Source organism: Lolium rigidum, chromosome 4, assembly GCF_022539505.1.
Source record: "Lolium rigidum isolate FL_2022 chromosome 4, APGP_CSIRO_Lrig_0.1, whole genome shotgun sequence".
Taxonomy (NCBI): domain Eukaryota; kingdom Viridiplantae; phylum Streptophyta; class Magnoliopsida; order Poales; family Poaceae; genus Lolium; species Lolium rigidum.
The window spans coordinates 1,004,474-1,014,633 of NC_061511.1; the positions used below are offsets into that span (position 1 = coordinate 1,004,474).

The following is a 10,160-nucleotide window of genomic DNA, read 5'->3' on the forward strand; positions in this document are numbered from 1 at the left end:
AAGAGATCTTGCTAGGAGCAGCGGAGACCTGCGGCTAGGCCGAGGAATGGGGGAAGGCATTCTGTTCACGTTGAAAAATAAGAGCGGATAATCTAGGATAAAATTTTGTGTGCATTTTCTGTTTACACGTGCGATATGCACAATGATAATTTTATAAGGCCGTAGCATCGCACTGGTATTCTGCTAGAGATATCAAAGTTAAGAGATATCAGAAAGAGAATTGCAGATCAAATAAAATAAAAGTTTGGTGTAAGTTTTCTAGACATTATAGAGTTGCTAAAAATAACAAATTTAAAAGTGAGGTATATTAAGTTAAACATGTTTATCAAATACAACCAAATTTAATTATGATGTTCGATTTATCTTTGCACAACAAGGCGGAATAAGATGGAGGAGGGATAGACATGTGGAAAAGGTTAAGGAAAAAGGATGGATGAGGGATCCGAGAGAGGTGCTAAAATTCATTAATCATAACAATGTTTCGTGGCAACGCACGAGCATTCAACTAGTAATGATATATTTTCAAAAAGATATCTTTTGTTTACGTATTTGCGTTGCACAGAAAAGTAAGAAGAACGACGATGAGTGGACAAATACAGGGATGTGGATTAATGGCGGCAGTATCTACACGTTGTCCACAGTCCACCCTTTGGAATTGCCAAAATTCTGCGCCGCCCAGGAGTACCCAGCGGTCCGCATCCCTGCCCAGTCGCCGTTCTTGGCGCCTATGCTCTATTCTTTTTGGCCTGCCGCTAGACACTGTTTTTATTGAAGTTTGCAGCAAATAGAATGAACTGCAGAGGTGCACGTGGTAGCTAGGAACAAATCGACTTGGTTGGGATGTAATTGGATCAAAAAGCAGTGGGATCAAGACAGGACGATCAATATGAAGAATAGGCTGCAGTGTGGTGCTTGCTGAAGCAGCAGCTGCCTGATATCATGTCTTCGTGGATTCAGCCTGCTCTTTTACCCAGTTCCCCAAAGAATAAATCTGCGATCCATTGAACCAGCATCCGGCGCTCCCAGTTAAGTAGCCCAAGCGCCAACAAAATTCGCCGCGCACGCCAAGATAAACCTGTACCGGACCCGAGACAGCAGAGCACTGAAGTCCGGCAAGAGACAGACATTTTGGGCCTCTCTGTCCTAGACACGGCTGCCTGGTATGCTGTCGTCTCGCTGTCGTCGCGGACAGATCAACTCGGCGATCTTGCGCTGAATACAGCACGTCGGCTCGCTCTCTCAGGCATTGCATGGCCGTGGGCTGGAACGCTGCGGCCTCTGCTAGCTGCTGGCAGTTATTCCTCGTCGCCTCGAGTATGTTAAATTGAATTCAACAACGTAAAAGAGGAGCACATATTCATGGTCATCTTCTTCAAACTCCAATCCTCAGATCCTTGCTAGTAGGAGAGCAGAATACACAGAAAACCACCCATCCCGCTAAACAACAATGTATAATCCAAATCCACCTGCGCCACCCCATTGATGCAGATCCTGGATCCTGAGAACAACGCGAGGAAGGAGACCACTTGGAGCGACGCTGGACCGTGGCAAGTCGAGGGTCTCCTCTAGTGCAACCTCGGCGAGATCTCCACCATCGCGTCCATGGCTGCCACATAATGACAGAAACGGGCTAGCTCCCCTCCCTCGCGCCACCCCTCCCCGTTCTTCGGCGTGAGCACAGGCAGCGGCGTCGGGAGTCATGATTGTGCTTCGGAAACCGGTCTGATTCGTGCGTGTCCTCGTGGTCGATCTCGCCTCCTCACTTTTGGTTTCGTCGTGGTTATGAACCGTCCGCGAGAAGCTAGGAAGCCTAAAACCGGATCGACGTGGAGGTGTATCCTTTCACGGCAGCTCAAACCGACAGAAGCCTTGTTGGGCTTTGCGTGGCCCATATGTGCGACCGTGGAAGAAAAGGAGCATAGGAAGATTCCTGCAGCGAGGGTATATCGGTGTCGGTATATTACACGGAACAAACCTACGAAAGAATTCTCTCAAAAAAAAAAAAACCTACGAAAGAAACACGGCCGACGGACGAAGCAAAAGCAGGAAAAGAAAACGGGTCTGCTAAACAACAGCTAGCTGATTTCCAATTGGTTTACAGTCGTTTTTTGGACCGTACGTGTGTCTTTGAGATTCGAACGCCAGTCTCCCACGTGTCCATGTATTTTCCCCGATTTCGTTTTCTGGCGAAGGATCCGAACCCGCTTGGTTACCCGTTAGCTGTGTCATTTTGAAATTAATTTTTAGTATTTGGCCGCGTGCGTTTCTTTTCCGTTAGTTTCTTTTTGGTGCTGGTCGAGATAGGAGAGGGGTCTGGGGTCGAAGACAGGGGCGGCGCCTCCCGTCGCCATCCATCCTCCTCCCGTCGCCAGCCATCTTCGCCCGATGTTGAGAACCAGGGACGACGGAGGCAGGAGGTTTCGCCGGCGGAGGTATGTTTTTCTCGCCCCCGCTCCGTGTTCCAGTTCACGTTTGCCTGCGGGATTTCGGATGAGGGCCGCGACCGCGAGAAATCTAGGGAGAAGGTTGTGGGACGCAGCGGGGAGAAGGATGAGAGCCGCGTCCCTGAACAGATTAGGGGTGAAGGACGCGAGCCGGCCCAAGAGATTGTTAGGGAGAAGGATGGCGGCCACGATTTTGTTTGATTTCTGCTTAGACTAGAGAAATTGATTGGAGGTTTGTGTGATTTCGTCTGTTGTTATCTTCTGCGAGCCCCCACTAGTGTTTTCGTTTGTGATTTGTATAGCGAATTTTATACTGTATGTAGGTGGTGCTGCAGATGTGAGGATTCGTATTATGTTGTATTTTGTCAGTATTACAAAATATTATGTGTTTGAGGATTCTGTAACCATTGGTGTGCTCTCAAAACGACTAGAGCTAGGTGCTGCTCAGATATCAATGATGAACAAGTGCTCATGGCTGTAACTCGTATCTGTTATACAAATTATGTATTTTGCCATCTATTGAATCTCCATCCATTTCTCGGCCTGACAAATTTTATTAGGACTTCTTTTTATGGTTGTTTATACTGTATTTTATGTCATTTTATTAACTTAGGTTTTCTGCCTGGATGTTGGTCTGTCGTTTAGTCAATTTTTCCTCTGCACAATGAGTTTTTAGCTAGCTTCCTTGTGGATTCTACTATTCCCAGTGTTGGATAAGCACAGCTTGAGTCTGTTGAATAAATGGTGTTTGTTTTGTGCGATAATTGGTAAATTTGTGGGGAAATCATGAGCCAAAGTGTAGTTGTTGTATCCATGTTTTCTCAATATGATATGAAAGTTATTGTCGTTTTGTTCTACGTAAGTTGTGCCTATGATTTGTGAAATACGTGTCAGCATGAATGCAATATTGATGGACAAAGACCACTGCGCTGCTGCGTTTTTGTTTGCCAATGGTTTGAGTGTTTGGAAACCGAGGACTTATATAGATGGATGCTCAGCCAATTACTGTTTATTCCTCTGTATCAACTACTTGTTTTCCTGAAACAGCATTGGCATTTTACTATGAGCATTTCTGATTGACTATAGCTTTTGAATTGCTTAGGCTGCTCATTTTTAATATGTAAGTTAGCCCAATAATTTGTGAAACACGAGCCAGCATGCTATAGACGAATAGGGATGGTTTTTATAATAATTTGTGAAACACGAGCGAGCATGCTATATAGAGGAATAGGGATGTTTTTTTTATAATAATATTGATGTTTTATTTCCCTTTTCTTATGATGTAACTTCGTGTGCTAGTTTTACAGTTTCATGCTTACATAGGGATTTTTTTTAAATGCGCTAAAGTACTTTTGCTTTTGCAGATTTTGTCATGATGTAGCTGACCATGGAAAGTATTATTCTGATGATGGGGACATTGAAGGAGACAGTGTGTATAGCGACAGTGATGTGAGATCTTCCTTTGTATTTTTGTATTCACGCTCTCCCGTCTGCGTTTTTATACGGCTAAGCTGTGGTATGCTTTTTCTCTTTCTTGTGTACAGGGTTTGGAATATAGACCAAGAGACACTATCTTAGATGATGCATTATTTGGGTTCTTCAGGAAACAAGTATGCTTTTGTGTCCCTTGTTTCCTGGCCATTTATCATCTTTTTTGTGTGATATTTTTTTTGGTACTGCACTGTTTGTGTATTTTTATTTGAGACTTTTTTATTGTTGGTTTTTTGTCATGTACAGGCTGTTAAATCATTGAAGAGAAATTTCTCAGATTTTTGCATGGATGGTTCAGCAAACATGAAGGTATGTATGTTGCTTATTCTACATATATGTGTGGTGCTTATTCTGATCCTTCACTCTCTGCTTTCTACATTTTTGGCTTTTGTATTTTGCTGATGTGAATTTTTTTAATAGGCTAAGCCGAACACACATGATGGTGTCAGTAGGAATGTGTTCAGCAGATACTCAATAAAGTATTATGTTGAAGTAATAAGGAAGTTGACTGTAGAACAGAGATCTGTTATTGAAAAGTTTGGTTTTGGATGCTTGTTACTTCTTGATTTGCATGACATCCCATCACAGTTCGCTAGGTGGGTTGCTGATTGTGTGGACCCTGTTTGCTCTCAGATCACAGTGTGTTACAAACACATTGACATATCGAAGAGTACTGTCCATCTGATTCTTGGCCTGCCAAAAGATGGGTTAGAGGTTCCTTGTAACAGCGACGAAGGCAGGGAGTTTATCTTGAGTCATTTTCACTTGTCTGAAATGCCTCATATCACTTTCTTCGGCAACAAATTATGCGGGTCTGAAGTATTAAGTGAGCATGATATTTTTGTGTGCTTCATGGCGGTTGCCATATCTTGCTTCTTATGCCCTAACCTCAGAGAATATCCGAACAGCAAGTATCTGTCAGTTCTTAGATTTCCAGAGGCAGCAAGACAATATGACTTCAGTAAGCTTGTGTATGAGTGTTGTCTTGAAAGCATCAGTGAGTTTAGCATGTTGGGGAAATTAAAAGGAAGGAGACTGGGGGCACCCGTTTGTTGCAACTACGTTCTAGTGGTTAGACTTTTTCTCTATTTTTTGTTCATCCATACTTATTTGGAGTTCGTCCTTCATCTTTATTATTGGCTAACTTTAATTTTTCACTATAATTTTATCAATCAGGTCCACTACCTTGATTGTTTGGACTTTGGGAGGAAAAATGTTGAGCAGACAACCCCTAGGATAAAGGTTTGGAAGGGAAGTATGATTAGAGTATTCTCAGAGTTAGATCGGAAAAGACGACATTGTTTTGGGAAGAGACACTTGAAAGAAGTATTGGCGACCTGCCGTGCACAGGTTTTCTTTTTCGATTTTTCTCATATTCTTGTTCTTTTCTATCTGTACATGTTTTGCTCTGATGATTATTTTTTCTGTGAAGTGTTTTCTGGAACACCTTACTAGTTCTTATGTTTTTCTTTTTCTTTTCTGCAGGGTGTGTTCTCTTCTGATGTAAATCACCGAAAGACCCAGTCCCCTATTTTTGATCCTGTATCATTTAAGTTCAGGGATAATGTCCAGAATAGATTTGTTAGCAATTTGCGGCCTGATGTAAGTTATTTATACATTTCATTTTATAAGCTTATTATTCTTGTATTATTTTAATTTCCTTTTCTCCAAAACACACCGATGCTATGATGATAAATATATTTGTGTTAATATAGGTTATAGATGGGATACTGAATACTATTGAAAATTTTGTTTCAAACAAGTCTTCCACCAAACCCAAGATTGAAGTTCTAGTCACCAATGTACTGGATTTTCTCTCCAATTCAAGGACCACTCCTAGCTCTCTGTTGACAAAGTGCCGTGGAGGCGAAGCAACTAATGTAGCGGTAAATGTGTATAGCACATGGATGAATGTATAAAGCATTCTTCTACGTTTTCTATGTTTATATTTTTGTCAAAGGCAAGTTTCTTTTTTTGCTACAATGGATATTCTAAGTTCTACTTTTATAACTTAGGATCCAGCTACAAACTTATGCGACAATGCCAAGTCAATGCCATTAAAGGGTCAATCCGATCAAATTATTCAACAACACCCAAATGGCATCACTGATCCAGGTTTATTTTTCTACTTTTTTTTGTAGTTGGTTGTCTGCTTTTTTTCGGTAAACATGTCTGGTTTTTTAACAATGAGTGTTCATACGTACACAGTTACTCCGGAGTGCTTGATAACTAAAGTTGTGGAGATGAATAGTTTTAGGACAGGTCTGGTTGTTTTCTCTTTCATTTTCATTCAGCATCAATGTTCTATCTCTTTTCTTTTTGTTTTTCTTTTCGGATTTGATATTCATTATTATGTGTAGCCCCTGCAATGAAGCCGTTAATAAAAGTGAAGGCTAGGAGATGCCACTTATTATCAGCAGAAGATGAAGCGAAGATTTTTAGTCGACAACCACGCTCGCCTGTCGCACACATAAATCTGCCCGATTCACCATGCTCACAGGTTTGTGTTTTCTTTTCTGTTAGCCACACACACATTTGGGACATTTGATACAGGTTTGTGTTTTTTTTTTTTCAAGTGCGTCATGTATAGATCATGCCTCAGTTTTGTTGTGAGGTTCACCTGTAGTTGATTCAGTCAGTATCACTTTAGTTTGAGGGAATTTTTTGGTAACCAGCAATGTATAGCTCAGTGATGCTAAGAGTACCTCTTCCACTCAATCGATTAATTTCTTAGCACTAGTAGTCCCTGCTCATTTCCTGTAAGGAAATACTATTGTGCTAATTCACATTATCATATCCTTTTGGCTAATTAGTTCCTTTTCACGACTTTTTGTATTTCTCTAGTGCATTTCAACATATGATAGTTATGGCTTGTACATGGTTTATAGCTTTTTATGATCTGCATAGGTGTTCTTGGCATCTATTCTTTAAGTGATGCCCAGAAATACAATATGTGTCTTAATTTTATTGTGAGGTTCGCATATAATGTATACCTTGGTGCTCCTAGGAGCACCTTTTCCGTTCATTAAATTGGTTTCTTTAGCATCACTGATAGCTGCCCATTTCCTGTAAGGAAACATCGTACTTTTTCCACATTATCATATGATTTTGTCTATTTAGTTCATTTTAAGACTTTGTGTTTCTGCAGTGCGTTTCAACTTATTGTATGTACCAGTGGTTCACGATTTATAGTGTTATCATCTACATATGTGTTATGGGCATCTTTTTCTGTTTGGCACATACACATCTGGGTCATTTGATATTTGCTTTCTTTTTATTTTCTCTTGGGTGTGCAAGATCGTAATTTGTTGTGTCCATATTGTTTCTATCTAGGGGAAACAGCCTTGTAGTACAGATTTGAGGTTAAAACGATCACTAGCTCAACAGGATGGATCTAAAATAGCTCCTATTCGCGTTCCTGATTTTTCCCCCAAGCCTCCTGTGGTATGTCCCTATTTTTTGTGTTCAATTCATATGTGTTTAAATTTCTTTTCGATTCTTTTTTCTTTTATATAGCATTGCATTTTTACCAAAGATATCAGTGGTCAGAATATTTATGACTTTTCATGTTTTTATTTCCCTTCTGTCTCTTGTTATAGAACGATTGTCCCGCAAACATTCAGTTGGTGGGCTCAAGTGATTTTAGAAGGAAGTCTAGTGAGTTGGCAAAGAAAGTCGATGACACTTACAACACTTTGTTGTCGACTCAACGCGGGAGGAATGTGTTACCAGAGAGGTTTTTGCAGAACGTAGAGCCTGAAGCACAGATTCACAATGATCGCACAGAGCGCCGGAAGAATAGATTTCTGAATTTTCTTATGACGGGACAAAGCCCTCCTCTGCAGCAGAATGTCAGATTCCCTGTGTCTGATGATGATATAACAAACTATTCAGCAATAGTCGAACTTGCTCATAGTGCAAAACATAAGAAGTAAGGGAATATCTGTTTTTATTTGTTATTTTCATTTATTCAAAGTATTTTATAATTATTTGTGTTTTTTTCTTTGACATTTGTTTCTTCCTTTTTTTGGATATAGAACTCTTGGTGTTAAGTACCCTGAGGTCCACTGCAACTATCAGTCCTTGGGGGAGTCCTTAATGCCTGGCGGAGAAGTTGACAATTTCCTGATTCCATGCTTTTGTCGCATGATGTTCAAGGAAAAACACCCTAGTTCGTCTTGTAGACACTACTTTTTTCCTCACGTTGGGGTTGGTACTTCTTGTCTACCATTTTCCTTTATATATTTTTGTGCATGCTCTTTTGTTTTTCTCTTTGTGTAATGATCTTTTTCCGCTACCTATATTCTCATGAAAAACACTCTTTCCTGTTTATATGTGCAGGAAGCCATATTGAATTTCAATTCTGTTCCGAACGAGGTTCTTGTGAGAACTTCTTTTCTAGGTGCAGCTAAAGCTAGCAGAGGAAGAAACCTTGGTTTTAAAAAGAATAGGGTATGATATTATTACTTTTGGGTCTGTTTTTGCATATTTTTTTGTCTTTTGTAACATGAATTTTTTTTATAACGACCTCTATTGTTGAATATTTTTGCACAGCTCTTTTTCCCAATTGTTGATTCAAACCACTGGTTTGTTTTCGCCATCGATTTTGAGTTCAGTTTGTTCGCGTTCATTGATTCCTATCATGACAAGGACTCTAACTTTCACCAGAGAATGAAGGACAATCTGGTTAGTTTTAATTTTTTAGTAATTCCCTTTTATTTATTTTCTGATTATGCTTCCTTCTGTTATTTTCGCTGACTGTTTATTGTATTATTTTGTATGCAGGTAGACAATTTCATCCACCTTTGGGAAGTGATAATAAACAAAGAGCATAATTTTGCAAGTTTCAAAGTCATGTATCCCAATGTGCCTAAGCAACAGACGCCGTAAGATTTTTTACTTAAATTTGTTACTGTTTAGCCTAAATTATATAACTTATCTCTCTTTTTTGTTAGTGTAGTTATTATCTTTAACGTCATTGTCGTGTTTTTTGCCATTAACAGGCATGACTGTGGTATTTTTGCAATGAAATATATGGAGATTTGGAAGCCATTTCTTGACCTGCGCACGTATTTTTCTGACAAGGACATCCTGAACATAAGGATTCAGTATGCAATCAAGCTTTACTTCCTTGGTGAAAATGAAGCAGATTTGAGAGTAGTTACAGATTTCTATTCTCGGTGAAGCCTGATAAGTGAAGCGTGAGCAGTAGAATATGAAGATTTTACATCAGTTATTTTTGACAGTTGCTGTTGTTGCTTCTTTTAGCTGTAAATTTGCAGTTTCATCAGTACTTATAGACAATGATGATACCTGGTAGGAATTCAGTATGTAAATGCGCGGACAGCGGTTTTTAGTTTGCAATTATGATGTAATTTTGAGAAATTATGTGTTAGTTGAACTATGCCATAGAATGTAAACTCCTGGTTGTTTATTGTGTTTCCTTGTAAAGCAAGCTTTCCGAAATGTTTACTAATTTGGTATCACGTATATGTTGTATAGTTCATATTCTGCAACTATTTCGTCAGTGATAGTTATTTTGTCTTCAGTTATAAGTTTCAGTTTTAAGTTTCATTTTATTAAATTTCATCATTCTTCAGTCATAGTCATTCTTAGTGTTCAGTTATAAGCTTTGTCAGTCTTTTTCGTCATTATTCTGTATCATTGTCTTTCCTATTTCTTTTCCATGTCTTTTGAGTGCAAAGCATGATTGTAGGTCATGGTTGACACTTCATTTTTCGATGGCATCACATCATAGTTGATTCAGTTTTGTCAGTCTGTTTCGTCAGTCACAACTTTACATGTCTTTCCTATTTTCAGTTTATCATTGTCAGTCGCATTCCAATAGCTCCTAGGCTTTGGTTCTCACTTTGGATTTGATTTTCACTTTGTCATTGTTAGTCCTATTCCAGTAGCTCATAGGCTTTGATTCTCACTTTTGATTTGATTCTCAGTTCGTCATTGTCATTGTTAGTCTTTTTTGGTTTTCGCTATCTCTTTTTATTGTTAGTTGATTCATTTTTGTCTGTCTATTTCGTCATTCACAATTTTGCATGTCTTTCCTATTTCTTTTCCATGTCTTTTTAATCTTATTCCAGTAGCTCATAGGATTTGGTTCTCACTTTGGATTTTATTTTCAGTTTATCATTGTCAGTCCCATTCCAGTAGCTCATAGGCTTTGGTTCTCACTTTGGATTTGATTCATTGTCAGTCCTATTCCAGTAG

General features: G+C 39.4%; 1 protein-coding gene across 1 annotated transcript; it reads left to right on the forward strand.

Moving 5' to 3' along the window:
* Positions 1-1,250: 1,250 nt before the first annotated feature.
* On the forward strand, positions 1,251-9,378 carry LOC124707779. The gene is made up of 8 exons (XM_047239473.1): positions 1,251-1,314; positions 2,248-2,580; positions 2,768-2,921; positions 3,809-3,893; positions 3,989-4,054; positions 4,182-4,244; positions 4,356-4,788; positions 9,250-9,378. The coding sequence occupies exons 1-8, from the start codon at positions 1,251-1,253 to the stop codon at positions 9,303-9,305; spliced, it is 1,254 nt and encodes a 417-aa protein (XP_047095429.1). The 3' UTR covers positions 9,306-9,378.
* The last annotated feature ends 782 nt before the right edge of the window (positions 9,379-10,160 follow it).